The sequence below is a fragment of the Hyaena hyaena genome, unplaced genomic scaffold (genome assembly GCF_003009895.1).
Source record: "Hyaena hyaena isolate Hyena2069 unplaced genomic scaffold, ASM300989v1 scaffold_431, whole genome shotgun sequence".
Classification (NCBI taxonomy): Eukaryota; Metazoa; Chordata; class Mammalia; order Carnivora; family Hyaenidae; genus Hyaena; species Hyaena hyaena.
Window position 1 is genome coordinate 318,238 of NW_024081055.1, and position 18,655 is coordinate 336,892.

An 18,655-nucleotide genomic window follows, 5' to 3' on the forward strand; every position below is an offset into this window, starting at 1 on the left:
GGCTCATTCAGTAGAGTGTCTGACTTTGGCTCAGGCCATGACCTCATGGTTTGTGAGTTCGCTTCCCGAGTTTGAGCCTTGCATTGGGCTCTCTACTGTCAGTGGGGAGCCTGTTTCAGATCCCCTGTCCCCCTCTCCCTCTGCACCTGCCCCCCCATCTCTCTCAAAAATAAATAAATATCTTTTAAAAGTCTTTCTGTTTGGCTAACAATCTCTTGGGAAAATAGTTGCTGTACGAGAAAAGGCATACCATTTCCATCCACTCCTGGGTTCTTAGGGCAGCTGTTACTTCACCAAGAATTAAAGACCTTACTAAATTTCTCTCATTCTCAACTTCTATATCAGGTCTATGACTAAAGTGTTTTCTTTTAAGAATAACCAGCTGTCCCTGGGGCACCTGGGTGGCTCAGTCAGTTGAGCGTCTAGCTTTAGTTCAGGTCATGATCTCATGGTTTGTGAGTTCAAGCCCTGCATCAGGCTCTGTGCTAACAGCTAGCTCAGAGCCTGGAGCCTGTTTTGGATTCTGTGTCTCCCTTTCTCTCTGACCCTCCTCTGCCCATGCTTGCTCTCTCTCTCTCTCTCTCTGAAATAAATTAAACATTAAAAAAAAAAAGAACCAGCTGTCCCTAGGAAAATGAATGTATATATGGAATGAATAGACGATTACTTCAGGAAAGATGTGTTTCACCGATGTTGTCTAGATATGGAAAGAGGAAGAGAGGATTTTTTTAAAACCCCATAACAAAGAAGGAAATTACCTTTAATAATGGGTACATATCATAGTTGTTCACATCAAAAACAAGATCCTTGGTTACCAGGTTCACCAAGACTGCATACCATACTATGATTTCATCTTCTTCAGCAAGGTACTTGGTTAAATCAAGTGCTGTTTCAATCTCAATATAATTGTTTCTGTTTGGTTCAAAAAAATACACACTCAAAAAACCTCCACTTGCTAAATGACGTGCACACTCTCCGTATTTGTTCCATGCTTCGATGCCTGACTTCAACAAGGTATGTGGAAGGAAGAAGCGAGGAGAGGGTAAAGGGTCCATCTCATTGATAAATGGGAGCCAAGCCATGCTGACACGCCCTCTACTGCAACTTGGTACATTCCAGTGCCCAAATTTTAGGAGGCTATGGGAAAATCCAGGCCAAGTGTTGGACAGCTCATTGGGCAAAAGGATACTGGTGCATTTAGTATGTGTTCTTACGAGAGTCTAATTTTCATTCACCAAATATTAAATAGAAGTCATTCTCTAATGCTCTGCCACCATTTGTGGTAACACACACTGGTATGTAGGACACAACTGTTGTCTACCAGTGGGGAACTTATTATTCCAGTGAAGAGCTAGCTGAGACTTTTGCAAAAGAAGCTGTTAATGAGTCCCAGAATCAAGTAGCAGAGGAAGAAAACAGGCATGTGGTGGAAAAGTCAGGGAAGGCTTCCTGGAGGAGGAACTTGAGACAGGTGATGAAGGATGGGTAGGATGGAAATGGATAGAGAGAAAGAGGAAGGCTGCTTATGACAAATAAGATCAAGCAGGGATTGGTGTAATGAGCAGACCACGCAATTGAGACACAGGATTTCTTCTGGGCGGAGTCAAGAGGGGCAGGATTGCCCCTGCCCTGTGCAGACTGAAGCTGCAGAGAGCCTTGAATGTCAAGACAAAGAATTTACATGTGGCGGGAAGGTGTTTAAACAACTGGGGTAACGTCAAGAAGCTGATGCCGACAAACTCTATTGCACAGTGTGGAAGGAGACAGAATGGTATTAAAAGGAACTGAATGAAGGCTGAGGCTCATGCAAATGGCTAAGTAAAAAATGGTGAGCACTTGGCTTAGCATAGAAGCAGGGACTGGTTAAGTCAGGTGAGAATCCAAAAGACATCCTCAGGAGCAAACAGGTGAGACAGGTTGGCTAGATGGCAGATGGAGACAGAGCGAGGAGTCCTGAATACCTCTGATGCTTCCCATCTGGGCTATGGGAAGTACAGTGGTACTTTGACAGACAGAGAGAAATTGATGGCGGGAGAAATTGAGAGACAGAAATGAAGTACAGCGGGCGAAATCCTGAATGTAAATGACCACAGGATAAACCGAAGACGGGAGGGGACAGGTGGAGATGCAGATGTAGAAATCATGATCCTTTTGTGAAGCTTTCCTGATTATCTTGTATCTGCTGGGTGTTGTATGTACACATAGTAAAATGATGACGGAAACCATAAGAGAAAAGCGAGAGAAAATAAGCATGATTGGTCTTTTTATATATTTTTTAAGTTTATTTATTGGGGGTGGAGAGTGAGGAGCAGAGAGAGAAGGAGAGAGAGAATCCTAAGCAGGCTTCATGCTGTCAGCACAGAGCCTGATGCGGGGCTCAAACTCACGAACCTCAATGTCATGAGCTGAGCTGAAATCAAGAGTTGGATACTTAACCAGCTGAGCCACCCAGGTGCCTAATAACCATGATTGGTCTTAAGGATGCTCAGAGCAGCAGGAAGAAATGTCAGACACAGGAAGAGAACCGAGTTTGCATATTCCAGTCTTGGGAGGCTAAAAGAGAAGTCTCCGTCTTAGAGAGGGGTGTCAGCGGGGACAGCGGGCAAGGGCATGTGTCGCGGGTCACAGAGGAAAAGGTAGTAAAGGAATGAAGGATAAATAAACAGATATCCATTCAAGAAACAGGACAGGCAAAAGAGAGAGAACACACTGGATAATTTATTATGTAAACCTCTTAATTTTATTGTCTTAAAACTTATTATCTGAGCACATATTAATTTACCTACCTAGTTAAATACTTAGCACGGCTTATACTGAATAAATGTGATAGAAATTGAATCTAATTCTGTAGTATACTAAAATATAGGGCATACCTCGTTAAAACTATAGCTATGGCCATCAGCCTAGGGTAAAAAAAAATCACTTCAAAATCTCAATTGATTGTCTATTTCTAGCAATTCTTTTTTTGGGGGGGCAGGGGGACATGTCACTATTTCCTTAACTTACAGTATCACAGAAAAATACCAATGCATCTACAATCTTCCTACATTTACCCATTTTAACAGTTAATGGCCCTTTATAAATACTAAGCCTGAATCATTTGTACTTTTACCTGAGTTCTTACTCTTGCTGGAAATTTTTAAAATAATGATTCTTACACTTTATGTGATAATTGTATAAATAGTTATAGTAAATAGTTAAATTCTATGACCTTTTTTAATTGATGTCTTCTCTACTGCATCCTTTTAAAATTTCTCCTTTATATTGAATTAGGGGCGCCTGAGCAGCTCAGTCGGTTAATTGTCTGACTCTGGCTCAGGTCATGATCTCACAGTTTCTGAGTTCAAGCCCTGCATCAGGCTCTGTGCTGACGGCTCAGAGCCTGGAGCCTGCTTCGGATTCTTTGTCTCCCTCTCTCTGTCCTTGCCTTGCTTGTTCTCTCTCTCTCTCTTTTTTTCTCTCTCTCTCAAAAATAAACACTAAAAATAATTTTTTTTAATGTCTAATTACACTTTCATCTTGTAGAACTGAAACTCTCTTCTCATTAAACACCAACTCCTTATTCTCCCTCCCTGTGGTCCCCGGGGAAATACCCTCCCTCTTTTTGTCTTTATGATCCTTACTACTCTGAGTGACTCCTATAAGAGGAAGCACATAGTATTTGCCTTTTTGTGACTGGCATATTTCATTTAGCACAACGCACTCAAAGTACATGCACGCTGTTGCATATCCCAGCAACTTTTATGTTATAATAAAATTCCACTGTATCCAAGGAATTTGATCCTAATCCTAATAAGTTGGGCCTTGTATACACTGAAGAATCAGTTTCATTTCACAGAGATCTGATTGTTATTATTTTTTTATAAAGCTCTCCAGGTATGCTTTAAAACCATGAGTGAAGAGGGGTGCCTGGGTGGCTCAGTCGGTCAAGCATCCGACTTCAGCTCACGTCATAATCTCGTGGTTCAGGAGTTCAAGCCCCATGTCGGGCTCTGTGCTGACAGCTCAGAGCCTGGAGCCTGCTTCAGATTCTGTGTCTCCTTCTCTCTCTGCCCCTCCCCAGCTCATGCTCTGTCTCTCAACAGTAAATAAATGTTAAAAACACACAAACATACACATAACTGAAGGGAATGTACTCACTTCGACAAGGAAAAGGCATCATCGATCAGCTGCAGTCTGTGAATAACAGGGATGGCCTGCAAACGAGATACAAATATGTACAGGAAGAGATGAGAACATGGGGAATATGTTTCCAGTACTAAAATAATTTCCAGAATAATATCCACAATAATCACACCATTTCAGAATCCACGCTGCTCCCAAAGCACTTTCACGTGAATTGGCTCATGTGCTGAGAAAGATAATTATTAAGGATAGTCCCCTTGATTTATTTATTATACATCTGGTTTTGATAAATGGTCCCTCTGGATATCAATCATAAGGCTTTCATCTGGCAGAGCATTTTGCCAAAATACTCCCCGAAAAATGGCATGTTAGAAAATGAAACAGGAAGCCATGTCTAAAAGGCTGCTCGAAACAGAAAGCACACGTTAAATTGTATTCTAATGTCCAAATTGTTGTCAGGAGACGTTTTGGCCTAGGAAGCCTTACATAAATATTATTTAGCACCATGTGGTAATTATCTGTCTAGTACAGTATCTGGTAAGCAGGGTCCTGTCTTCTCAAGATCTTACTAAATTGACACAATCCACCAACAGATCCCTTTGGATCAAAGAAAGGCGGGGGTCAATTGCCAACCTGACTGCTTAGGCTTCTGTCTGAGCCCCCTGGCATTGCCCGGCCACAGGACTCTATGGAATTCCTTCTACACCTCGCATGTTGTCACAAGTGTGGTCCTAGAAAATCAGTCTTTACAACATCTCTTTGAACTTCTCAGCATGCTAGACTTCAATCTTCCCCTGGTAGTACTCTCATTTCTTTTCTGGCAGTAATAACACTTGGGTTTTCTAAATTAATATTAATGGCAGACATGCTGTTTCATTTGCTCCCCAATTACAGAGTAAAAATAACTGACCTCAGTGCTTCAATAAGTAAGCCTACAATGGTTTCAAGAAATCATTGCTAGACTGGCATGATCTTGCTTGCATGGCCTACAGGGCCCATAGAAATCAATAAGAATGTAGAATGTAGAATAAGAATATAGAATAAGAATGAAAAAGACTTTTTTCTGAGTCGGGGGGAATAAGCAGGGGAGGAGCAGAGAGGGAGGGAGAGAGACAGAATCTGAAGCAGGCTCTATGCTCAGTGCAGAACTGGACATGGGGCTCGATCCCACGACTGCAAGATCATGACCTGAGTCGAAATCAAGGGTCAGATGCCTAACCGACTGAGCCACCCAGGGACCCCAGGAATATAATGTTTTAAGAATTAACACTTTCTAGCATATATCGAGTACCCATTAAGGGCTTACAGGTTTTAAGCATATGTTTACCTATGTTATCTCTAACTCTTGTGATAAATAACAAAGATATATTATTCCTATCTTATTATTTTCAATATTTTTTAAGTAATCTCTACACCCAATGTAGGGCTCAAACCCACAACCCCGAGATCAAGAGTTACATGCTCTACCAATGGAGCCAGCCAGGTGCCCCTGTTATTCTTATTTTAAGCAACGAGATGGAAATGGAGCATTTAAGTAGCTTGTCTAAGATCACAAAACTAATGATTAATAGGAAAATGTACTCTGATTTTCACCTAGGAATGTAAAATTGTTGTAGAAAAATGCTATTAATATTCAAAAACAATACATTCAACCAAAATCTCCCCTCTCTAGGAATGAAGGGAAAAAGTCCTGTGTGGCATGGTGTGAAAGGTGGCAGTGAGGGTAGAGTCTCTTCCCACCACATGGGTTTATGAAAGCTTAGCTCTACAAGGCTCTAGGGGCACCTAGAGGCCTCAGCTGGTTAAACATCTGACTCTTGATTTCAGCTCAGGTCATGATCTCATGGTTTGTGAGCTTGAGCCCTGCGTCAGGCTCCGTACTATCAGTGCAGTGCTTGCTTGGGATTCTCTCCCTCTCCCTCTCTCTCTGCCCTTCCTCCATTCTCTTTCTGTCTCTTAAAATAGGTAACCTTAAAAAAAAAAACTCCAGAATGCAATATTAATGTTACTTAATAACAGGCATAAAAATATAACGTTACCTTAGGATCTTTTTCCAGCTGTTGCTTTAACTTTTTCCAACCTAATTTATCATAGTTAACTCTGTAATAGCCAGTCATATTCAAATTGAGAATCACCCAGTCATGATCAGAATCTGAAATTTGCATTTCAGGAAATGTTTCTACAAAGGAATATGGGAAAACCATGAAATGCTACGTCTAAAAATATTCCAGTACATGTTTATACTATATCCTCTTAATTTTAAACAGTAAACCCAATAAACCCAACAATAAAAAATGAAAGGAAGTCTAAAATATATACTGATCTTACCATATATGCTTTTCATAAGTAATGGCTTTTGATTTGAAACTTTATGGTTCTATGTTCAACCAGAATGATATAATATTTTAGTTTTAAGCAAGACAGCTTTTCAAAAGCTGTACGCTTCAACATTTTATTCTCTACCTTGATATATGTGTGTGTGTGTAATATATATTCATGCATGTATGTGAAAATATTTTAAAAATTTGTTACTTACTGCTGCTTTTATCTAGCCAAACTAGAGACTGAGTGATTCCATTTTTTATCCAAAGAATAGGTACAATCCATGTGTCACTTATTAGGAAAAACAAAAAACAAAAATTCAGTTTATTTTCACACATAAGACATAAATTCTGAGCCAACAGTAAGGGAGATGAGAAAAATAACAGACAGAACCTGAATTCTTTGGTAATTTTCTCGGATATGCAAGGGTTTGCTCTTAGGATTTTTCATTGTTGTTTTTATTTTTATTTATTTAAAATTTTTTTAATGTTTGTTTATTTTTGAGAGAAAGAGAGCTGAGCAGGGGATGGGCAGAGAGAGAGAAGGAGATACAGAATCGAAAGCAGGCTCCAGACTCTGAGCTGTCAGCACAGAGCCCAATGCGGGGCTAGAACCCACGATCCTTGAGATCATGACAGAAGCTGAAGTCTGACGTTTAACCGACTAAGCTACCCAGGCGCCCCCATTCAATGTTGTTTCTATAAGCCAGTTTTTCTTTGTCCATTCGTCTTTTCTTTTATTCTTTCTTCTTTACTTTTTCTTATAACTTAAGGTAGCTACTAAGACTATCTTGTATCTGAAACTTTTTTTTTGTATCTGAAACTCTCAAGGCCTGTTTATATTAAATTACAGCCACTTTGCCTCACTTGGGGGTTGTTCAAATGCTGCAGACAGACCCAAATCCATCTGTGCCAAGAGAGGCAAAGAGTAATTTAAGAAGAAAAAGCTTGACAAACATTTCAAAATGCTTTTCTGCCTCAAGCTTTCTCCCCATCTGAAAATTGTTCAGCACAGACCAGCCAGATTATTCATATTTACTGAAAGCCGACATTCTTCCCATGTTGGTAGACGTGACCTGAAAGGAGCTGACGATCACAAGGAGGACATTAGTCATCTGAAGAGTCACACTCCTTGGAGTTTGGGCAAGACTTGCAATCTTGCTCAAACGCTCACAAGTCTGGTTTCTCAGAAGACTCTGAATGAGGGTGTGTGTTGAATCACTAAGGCGCACATCTTCTCAAAAGTCACGGAGTCGTGATGAGCACAGGGTGATGGATGGAAGTGTTGAAATAACTGTATTGCAGGCTTCAAACTAATAAAAGACCGGATGTTAACTAAGTGGAATTAAAATTAAAACTTAAAAGAAAAAAAAAAGCAAGTCACAGATTCGCAGAGTGACAAGGGAACTTCAGTTCTGTTCCTTTCTCCTGGGGTTTTAGAGGAAGAACAGGGTGAGCTCCATTCTTTGGTGATGCTATTTGAAAATGACTCCCTCGTGTGTGCTGATAACGTACCACAGTGAGATGTGAATATCAGAACCTTATCAAACACATTTGGAACATTCTCTAACAAGTTAAGAAAGGGAAGGCAAGGATAGGAGAAGAGATCAGTGCTAAGCTGCCTTATACTCATTTTTTCACTTCGTTTTAATGACAGTCCTCTGAGATACATGTGGTCACATTTACTTTATAGTTAAGGACTGAAACTCAGAGATTTTTGAAATGAGACCTACGCAAGGCTTGAATTTCAGTGAAGTTGACATTTAAACCCAGATGTCAGGGAATCTAAAGGCCCTAATTCTAACATTATAGGCACAGCTATAAATACACACGTACGCACGTGTGGACACGCGCAGAATGATTTCTCAAGGAAGCCATGATCGTACAGTTCTGTTTCTAGGGAAAAGAAAACAGCTGTGCTTCAGGATCCTCTTTTCTACCGATTAACATGAGGCCGTGCACGGTTCTACCTTCTTGTCTCTCACCCAGAATCCTGAGTAAATGCATGCCTTCTGTCTAAAGGGCAAAGAAAATACATAACCGCCAAAGCACTGGTTGCTGGCGTCATCCTAATTGCCAGGGGAGGGGCACTGCCTTGAACCCTTCAATAAAGATCTCTGGCCTTGCTCAACACATCACTGGCTCTGCCTCATGCCAGCACCCCAGAAACAACACTCAGTGTGGACCAGGAAGGTGCCATCTCAGAGCCCCTCTGCAGAAGAAGGTGTACCCAGCTGGAATTATATGCTTCCTCAGCCTCAGGCTGTTTTCCATTTGGTCAGACCTCTACCTCCCAAGGAACGTGAAGACAGAGGAGCAAATGTACCTACTTGTGGGTCAGGAGAGTCTGATTTTTAACCTTTCCAAGATAAAATGGCTCCTGTTTCATGGCGCCAGTGGATACATTCAAGGTGATGACTGGAAAACCACTCTGGTGTGTCCAACGGTCCATTATGCTTTTTACTGGTGCTGGCAAAAGAATTTTACTCTGGCTGTCGACAACCTGTTTTAAAAAATCATCACAAGAGAAGATAATTACCATCAAAATCTTCTGGGGGAACGATCTCCTAAAAGAAACTCCCTGGCTATTCTATTTTTCATCTATGCAGTAATTCCCAGTGGGTGATATGCTGGACCAAATTCAGAATGCTGTTCAACTCTATATGTGAATGAATCCTTCGTTCGTTCATTCGTTCATTCATTCATTCAACACAGATGTCAGGAAGTAAGACAATTACCATTTGAAAATGCCTCCATAGATCATCTTGCTCAGCATTTGAGTAAGAAAATGTCTTCAAGTATGACTGTCAAAAAAAAAAAAAAAACAACAGAAGAATGGAAAAAGCTAAGGTTAAAATAAATAACATGCCAAAACGATTTATGTCTACTGCCTGCCGGGTAACAATAATTGTGCAAACTCACCTTTAGTGCACTGATAAATAAATTCTCATTCAGGAAGCTAGAAAGCATTCGGACCAAAGATGCTCCCTAAGACAGAAGAAAGAGTCCATCATTTGAACAAATCCGATATATAAATACCAACACATTCCATTTTGATGAGCAATATTCTGGGCTTTTCTTCCAATTGCTTTGTGGACTTCAGTTGAACGTTTACGTTATCCCAAAATCACTGATAAAATCATAGACTGTCACTAATTATTAGGTAAAAAGTGAGCAAATAGCCTACATATAAAGAAGTCAGGGGGCACCTGGGTGGCTCAGTCAGTTCAGCGTCCAACTTTGGCTCAGGTCATGATCGCACGATTCATGAGCTCAAGCCCCGCATCAGGCTCGTGCTGACAGCTCAGAGACTGGATCCTGTTTCAGATTCTATGTCTCCCTCTCTCTCTGCCCCTCCCCTGCTCGTTCCCTCTCTCTCTCCCCTCCTCTTTCTCTCAAAATTAAACATTAAAAAATGAAAAAAAAAAAAAGAATTCAGGATACATAACATGTTTTGTTTTTTTTTCTTAAATAGTTTATTGTCAGGTTGGTTTCCATATAACACCCAGTTCCATCCCAACAAGTCCCCTCCCGCATGCCCATCACCTCCCTTCCCCTCTCCTCCACCCCCATCAGCCCTCAGTTTGTTCTCAGCATTTAAGAGTCTCTCATGGTTTGCCTCTTTCCCTCTCCCCAACTATTTTTCCCCCTTCTTCTCCCCTACGGTCCTCCGTTAAGTTCCTCCTAATCCACCCTTACATGCAAACATATGGTATCTGTTCTCTCTGCCTGACTTATTTCACTCAGCATAACACCCTCAAGTTCCATGCATGTTGCTACAAATGGCCAGATTTCATTCTTTCATCTTTTAAGCTGAGATATTTACATGGTAAGAATAAACTTCCACCAAACAGAAGGGTTCGCCTTAAAAGTAGCAAGTTGTCTCAGTGTTTTTATAATGATGGATGGTACTGAGCACCTAATATGGACTTGATTAATTTGCTAGATGAGAATTGATTTATCCACCTCTTCTGAAATTCATCCACTGAAGAAAATTACGGTTATTTGTATCAAAAGTTTTCTAGTATCCTATTAGTCTATTATTCTTAGAATCCATTTTAAGCACCTTAACGCCAGAGTGCAAAGCAAAAGAAAATAGGTAACTGATTTTACCTTGTTGTAAGTAAATAAGTCAAAGAGCTCATTTATTTCACTGGTTTCTGTGAAATTTTCCACCTTCAAGGACACAGCTCTAGACACCAGGGCGTGATCTTCACTGAGGACATGATGTAAAATGTTAGAAAAAAAGATCTCATTCTAAAAGGAAAAGAGTGAGCAGCATTAACATCTTAGGTTTCACAGAAACACAAAATTCAAATGCTTTCAAAATACTTACCAAAATTACTTCCAAAAACTGACACTGAAGAGGAGGGAAAACAGTCAGATGTGCTCCATGAGCTGTTATATGCCAAATAAGTTAGGATTCTTTGAATGACAAAACTCTAAGCTACTTGTCTTCCCCTTTAGTAGCCCTTTTTATTTCAATGGAAAAAAAAAAACCCAAACCAAAACACCAAACCTGTTACAAAAGTTGATGTGTTTTCCAGGAGAGCCATCTACACGCTCCCAAAGTGGGTCCCTGGCCATAAAGGCAGGACCCGGCAGGCAATACCATTGCTAGGTGGTTTTAATCCTCTAGAATTTTATTGGTAATTTTATTAGTAACCCTTTATAATGGATCAGTCTCAGGGCGCCTGGGTGGCTTAGTCGGTTAAGCGTCCGACTTTCACTTGGGTCATGATCTCACGGTTCGTGGGTTCGAGCCCCGCGTCGGGCTCTGTGCTGACTGCCGGCTCAGAGCCTGGAGCCTGTTTCAATCTGTGACTCCCTCTCTCTCTGACCCTCCCCTGCTCACGCTGTCTCTCTCTCTCTCCTAGAAATAAATAAAAAACATTAAAAAAAATTTTATAATGGATCAGTCTCTGTTACGTGAACATTTGCAAACCAAAACCAGGCCAGATTTACAGATCCAGTGATGATGTCAGAATTTGTCATTGGAAATAAGCCCACAGACTGGATAGTACAGCTTATGGATCATGCATGAGGAGATGGAAACTTACTATATTTTAATGAGAAGTACAGAGCACTGAAAAAAAAAATAGACTTCTCTCAGCCACATGACAAGGGGCACTTCTTTTTGGAAGGAGAGATAAAAGGAAAACCCAGGTATAGCCAGAGAAGTGTGTGGGAAGGCAAAGCTGAAGAAAGGGTAGCGGTAAAGAGACATGAGAGACAGCTGGCTCAGACCATCCGGGTCTGAGTGAGCCCCCTAATAATCTCTGGGGGGCCCCAAGCTGACGCCTTCAAATTCTACCTGCTTCCATTTGACAATGTTCTAACCAACCTTCTCCTGGTACCGTATTATTTTTCATTTAACACCATTGATTTGGCAGTTATCAAACTCTGCTCTTCCAGAAATGAGACAGCCTGTCATTTCGAACAATGCAGCTCAAACTTTAATGTGAGTAAGGATCACTTGTGGATCTGATCGATACATATGTGAATTCAGGGGCACCTGGGTGGCTCAGACAGTTAAGCATCTGACTTTGGCTCAGGTCATGATCTCGGGGTTCATGGGTTTCAGCCCCATGTTGGGCTCTGTGCTGACATCTCGGGGCCTGGAGCCTGCTTCGGATTCTCTGTCTCTCTTTCTCTCTGCCCCTCCCCTGTTCACGCTCTCTTTCTCTCTCTCAAAAATAAACATTAAAAAAATTAAAAATAAATATATAAAATAAATGCATAGTTGCAGAATGGCCCATTATTGAGTCAATGAATGAACCATAATTGACTTCATCATTTCCCTATTAGTTAGGCATTGAAGTGGTATTCAGCTTTCTGTTGTTATGAATAATGTTTTAATGAACACCATTATATATAGACTTTTCCAGATTTTGTGAACCCCACCACTGACCCCTGGATGGATTGCCTCTTCTGCCTGCCTGGTGTAAGGTTTTATATCATCTTCTGGGTATCATTGTAATAACACAAGTCAACAGTGATGAATGGGGCAAACACCTCTTCCTCAATATCCTTGAGGTCTTTTCTCCTCTGGGCCACCCATAAATTAAAGCTTGTTCCAGCCTGTTCCAGTCCTGCTGGAGGGAAACACTTATACAAAAAGTGGTGTTAGACTTTAGATTAGAAATGCGTATCTAGCCACTACATACAGTGATTGGAGAAAGTGAGTCTGTACACTCACCATTACTTTCTTCCTGTAGCTGTGAGATTATAAAGAAAAAGATCTACTCTCATTAAATATATTATTATCCTAAGAAATACAACAGTATTTATTATAAGAAATGTGCATGGAATATCACCATGGTTGAAGGCACAGGCTTTGGAGGTACCTGGATGTCTCAGTAGATTAAGCATCTGACCATCTGACTCTTGATTTCAGCTCAGGTCACGATCTCATGGTTGGTGGGTTTGAGCCCTGCGTCAAGCTCTGTGCTGGCAGTGCAGAGCTTTCTTGGGATTCCCTTTCTCCCTCTCTCTGTCCCTCCCCATTCATGCTTTGTCTCTCAAAATAAATAAACTGGAAAAAACACAGCTCTTTGAAACGGTGTTACTCACAAAAGGCAACCCAACTGTATCTTTCTGAAACTCAGTTTCTCCATTTAGAAATGGAGGAAAGAACATTGTGTTTATTGTATTGTTATCAAGACTAAATACATTTACATAAAGTTCTTAGCACAGTGCCTGGCAAACAGGACATGTTCAGTGAGGGTTAGCCACTTGCAATCACTTATCATAAACGTCACTATTATGATTTCCTTAGAGTTTGCTGATGATTGGGTCAGATAATGGATACAACACTCCGTAAATGGTAGTTGACAGGATGCCACCTCGTAGATCCTCAACAACTTATTGCACGAATTATTATTGTTATCGTGACTGCACGAAACTTACTTTACAAATGAGGAACTAAAGCTTAGAGGTGGTCAGCTTGCAATGATTGCAAAAACAGAGTAAGATCTGACTGCCTACAAGACTCCGATGTTTCTTCCCCTCCTGCCAAGTCTGCTGCTTCCTTAGGCCGGGCAGAAGAAGAGAGACAGAAAAGTCAGTGGGTGGCAGCATCAGAGCTGGGGCCTCAGGGACCAAGAAACCAACTGGTGCCTGATGTTTTCTGAATCTGGGGCCATGGCCCACTCATAACATGTTTTAATGACTTTCAGCTGAAATTAGACCAAGAGAGAAAAAATGGAAATCTGATTCAGCATATGGTTCTGTGATTCTCTTTCTCAATGTCAATTTAACGGCCAGATTAAAAGGAAGCCAAAGTTCTTGATCTCGCAAAGATCGCTGAAATACGGCTTTAAGCTTTTAAAAAATAAAGCTCACGGCAGATTCTTCAAGCGCCAGGTTCTGATGCTCTTTGGCCCAGGGTTATATTCAGGCAGCTTCACAAACACTGACAAATGCAGATTCAGAAAAGAGGTATTAAGAAAGCAATGATTAAGGGGTACCTGGGTGGCTCAGTCAGTTAGGTGTCTGACTTCAGCTCAGGTCATGGTCTCATAGCCCAGAAGTTCAAAACCTGCTTGGGCCTCTGTGCTAACAGCTCCCTCTCTCTTTCTCTGCTACTCTCCTACTCATGCTCTCTCTCTCTTTCTCTCCTCCAAAAACAAACATTTTCAAAATTTTTTTAAAAAGCAATGATTAAAAGAAGTAACTAAATGGCACAAAAAGAGGCTAATCTCATCACATTTACTTCAAAAACACTAGTAATTTATTTCCATCAAATTTTTCCAGATATAATACCTTAGCCATTTCAGTTGCATTAAGGGGTAAGTGATCGATGGCAATGCTATATTCCATTCAACTAAGAAAATAAAGAGTGAATCTGTTTCACAGGAACAGAACTTTTTTTCTTATTGAATCCAAGCAGAGTTAATTTGGGATACAACCAAATGCTTTCATAAACAGTTATAGAAGACATAAACCATGCATAGATTCTATCTTATAAAAGAGAGATATAAACAATTTTATAGGTATAGAGTATATCCTAAGGGTTTTTGAAGACAACTGATGTTTACATATATAAAGTTTGGGTAAATGAAGAGTCATAGAATGAACTCACACAAACACACACACACACACACACACACACACACTATTAGCATCTGGAGGCCAGGAGCACTCCTATGTATTTCCTCTGCAGAGCACAGTGGGGTGAAGACATGAACTTGGAGTCAGAGAAACCTGGGACCTAATCTCATCTCTGATATATGGTAGCCATAAACCCTTGGATGACTTAATGTTCCTAAGCCTCTTTCCTCAACCAGAAAATAGATAAAGTGACAACTACACTCCTATGATTGTTTTGAGAAATAAGTAAGATGAGGTGTGTACAAAACTCATACTACCTAGGATGTAAGTCCGAAGTGCTCGGTGTATAGGAAAGGGAATATTATTGTCATTATTATTGTCATTACCTTCGTCATCAGATTAGACCCAGACAACTGAGTTATAATCACACTTCTGTCTCGATCATGCAAATGACTTGGACAAGACACTTGATCATTAGCACTTCAGTTTCCTAATCTATGTAATGATGGCCAACGCCGGTGAAGTTGAGCAGGGCACCACAGGGCAGCCGGACTATGGGGTGGTGGGCAATTTATTGGAAGTCCACAAAGCGTACAGTGGGTGGCATGGAAGCAGGCTATTGCGGGGTCCCTGGGCAGCTCAGTCGGTTGGGCATCTGACTCTTGACTTCATGATCATGGTCTCTCGGTTTATGGGGCTGAACCCTACCTTAGGCCGGGGTGTGGAGCCTGCTTGGGATTCTCTTCCTCACTGCCTGTCTGCCCCTCCCCCATGTTCTCTCTTTCCCTCTCAAAATAAATAAACTTAAAAAAAAAAAAACCAGAGGCTGCTACAGTAGTGCTTCCTGCAAACTGCAAATTCATGAACAGGTTAAAAAAAAAAAAGGATTTTTAAATAAAGTTTCCATGGGACCAAATTAGGTTTGACAATGTTTTATTCGGCCAAATAATCAGCAAAAAACCAAAATATCATCTATCTACCGTCTCCATACTTTCATTTAAAAAAAAAAGATAAATTGCATTGCCAATGTAATAGGAAAAACATAATCTTTGAATCTCCTTCAAAGTGAGTACATTTAGCCTGTAATAAAGATCAGGCCAGCGGAGATTAATCAGCCTTTCAAATATCAGTATAGTGAGTGAGGTTGGGGAAAGAAGGAAAGAAGCCACGAACTAAGCTGGGAAACACTGGGAGGATGGGATGAGGGACAGACCAGCAAAGAGCAGCAGGAAGAATATCCTTGAGCATCAGAAAGGTAAAGGCAGGGGCGCCTGGGGGCTCAATTGGCTGAGCATCTGACTTCAGCTCAGGTCAGGATCTTTTTTTTTTTTTACAAATAGTTTATTGTCAAGTTGGTGTCCATATAACACCCAGTGCTCATCCCCACAAGTGCCCTCCTCCATGCCCATCTCCCCCCTCTCCCCCCACACCCATCAGTCCTCAGTTTGTTCTCAAAACATTTAAATATCAAGGCAAAGTAAAATCAATTCAGCTTTAACCTGCCATTCTAAAAGCACTATCTTTTAGTGCTTTAATGAAATGCATTATCTTTATAATTAGGAGAAAAAAAATAAGTAAATTTAACAGACATACTTACTCTTCGGAATTGAGGATTAAAGTAGTTAATTACTCCAAATTCAAAATAAGATGCAAAACCTTCTTTGAGCCAGATATCATTCCACCAATTCATGGTAACCAAATTTCCAAACCACTTTTGGAGATGGGAGAAAAAAGAGTTTTCTTAAATTTAACTTAAGTGATATTTATTGTAATTGTATATTAAATAGATGTAAGGTCAAAGACACAATTAAACTTTATTTGTCCTCAATAATCAAACTTGAAAATAAGACTCCAAAAAGCAGGTTGTTGCTTTAACATGAAGAGATTTAAGTCATGCATTTCTCTGAAATAATTATTTCACATCCAAATGATTGAAAGCAATTTTTTTTTAAAACTGTCATGTTCAGGGGCACCTAGGTGGCTTAGTTAGTTGAGTGTCCCCCTTTGGCTCACGTCATAATCTCATGGTTCCTGAGTTCAGGCCCTGCGCTGGGCTCTGTGCTAGCAGCTCAGAGCCTGGAGCCTGCTTTGGATTCTGTGTCTCCCTCTCTCTCTGCCCCTCCCCAGCTCACACTTAGTCTCTCTCTCTCAGAAATAAACATTTAAAAAAAAACTGTCATGTTCAAAGATAACATAAGCCAGAGTAGCATTTCCTCAACTGTTCACTTCCCCAAAAGTTACATTAAGTTAAATAAAGCAGAAGTCCAGAATGTTCAGTTAACACCTACTAATTACAGCATCATATACTCTAAATAGACCACACCAGAATTTTTCTGGAAGCAGTTATTATGTTTTAAGAACATGTTTTGATCTGTGCTGTAGACAAATCGTTCATGTGTTCTACAAAGTGGTCCAGCTGTAATTATTGTCTATTTGAGCTTAACAGAAAGTGTCAAATGGACGATGAATAGAAGCGGGAAAGAACAACAGAATAATTTCTAAAAGCAACTAATATGTACCCTAGTGTTTAATCAAATTCTTCAAACAGCTGTGAGGTACTAATAGTTAGCAGCCTGTCTTCCAAAACAATGTGGCACTTGAGCGATCATAAAAAATGACATTTTGAGGGACTGATCAAAACTTGTCAAGGTTTGTTTTGACTACACAACAAGGAGTTATTCTATCCTAGTAAATCACTCTTTCCAAAACTTCTTATGGATCCACATAACAAAAAGATAGCAATTTCATAGCTTAGATCATTTATTTCTTGACAAACTGGTATTAACGGAGTCAAGGTCAAGAAACAGATGTAAGAACCTCCATCAAACACACAGCTAAGCTTCTAAAATCACAGTGTGAAGGCAAAGATCTTAAGAAATAACTCCTTATTTATACTGCTTTGGGGCATGGAGTTTGAGGATTGATAACTGCTCATCCCACTGACCTTAATATATTGCCAGCACCCCTTTAACCCCTCCTCAAAAAACAAAACAAAAAACTAAGTTTATAACAATGTACTGATGAAATGTGGATATCTTTCAGTGACCTTTTTTTAATATCCCTTCTTTTAAGATGGAATGAAAACAAGTCATCACCACTCTGATCGGCTTTCTTTCCTTGAACAGGACTCTGTGGAGCCAAGTTTACCTTTGGATGTAAATAACTGAGCTCTGATTGGCCTGTAAGGTATTATCGCTGTGATCCATCACCAGTAGTTCAAATCCATGCAAGATCTGATTACACAGATCCTTCCTTCACTGTCCTACTTTTTGAATGATTTTTTAAAATCTGGTGTACCATAGGGGCACCTGGGTGGCTCAGTAGGTTGAGCATCTGAATCTTGATTTCGGCTGTTGTCAGGACCTTAGGGTCGTGGGTTCCAGCCCCACATCTGGCTCTGAGCTTATGGCGTGGAGCCTGCTTGTGATCCTCTCTCTCTACTCTCTCTGCTCCTTCCCTGCTTTCTCTCTCTCTATTTCAAAATAAATAAATATTGAATGAATGAATGAATTAATTAATTAATAAATGAAAGAAATCTGATGCACAATAGAGTTTTTTTGTTTTGTTTTGGTTTGGTTTTTGGTATCCTTGGTAGAGCAGCTGGAGAATACCTGCATGTGAAATAAGAAAGAACATTTTACCACATGCCTGATGTCCGATCTCGTGGGAGAGAATGAAGTAGATCACAGCCTTTTTGTCTGTTACTTGATCGTTTGGTTGCATCAACAATAATGATTCATCAAATATCAATAGTCCCCAATTTTCCATTGCACTGTTGTCAAAAGTAGGCAAGGCAATTATATCTAAGTGGATTTAAATGGAGGGAAAAATGAAATCATCTCTTCCAAAAAGTTTGGGATTTCCAGATAAAAGTATCTCAAAATGAAATCATAAAATTCCTTAAAGAAAATGCAAGTGAATATTTTTAATTTGAGGGGAGGGAAGATGAATACCAAAGACAGAATCCAGAAAACAAATTGCTTTGACATCTGAAAATCACATACTTTTGATAAAGAATCTGTACAGAGGACTCAAAACAGCCCCAGAAAAAAACAAACTTTTCCAATTTGGCAAACAATCAATCTTAAGAGACACTTCACTACATAAGATAGGCGAGAAGGAAATATGCATATTCAAAGATGCCCAACATCAAGTGT

At 40.2% G+C, this 18,655-nt stretch overlaps 1 protein-coding gene across 1 annotated transcript in view; it reads right to left on the reverse strand.

Moving 5' to 3' along the window:
• LVRN (laeverin) overlaps positions 1-18,655 on the reverse strand; it is a 73,227-nt gene that overhangs the window by 19,731 nt on the left and 34,841 nt on the right. Inside the window, exons 5-14 of the mRNA XM_039252603.1 lie at positions 18,147-18,301; positions 16,096-16,209; positions 10,560-10,703; positions 9,369-9,434; positions 9,185-9,250; positions 8,777-8,949; positions 6,662-6,738; positions 6,165-6,304; positions 4,141-4,196; positions 759-912 (exon numbers count right to left, since the gene is read on the reverse strand). Coding sequence (XP_039108534.1) covers positions 759-912; positions 4,141-4,196; positions 6,165-6,304; positions 6,662-6,738; positions 8,777-8,949; positions 9,185-9,250; positions 9,369-9,434; positions 10,560-10,703; positions 16,096-16,209; positions 18,147-18,301 — 1,145 coding nt within the window. The remainder of the gene's footprint in view (positions 1-758; positions 913-4,140; positions 4,197-6,164; positions 6,305-6,661; positions 6,739-8,776; positions 8,950-9,184; positions 9,251-9,368; positions 9,435-10,559; positions 10,704-16,095; positions 16,210-18,146; positions 18,302-18,655) is intronic.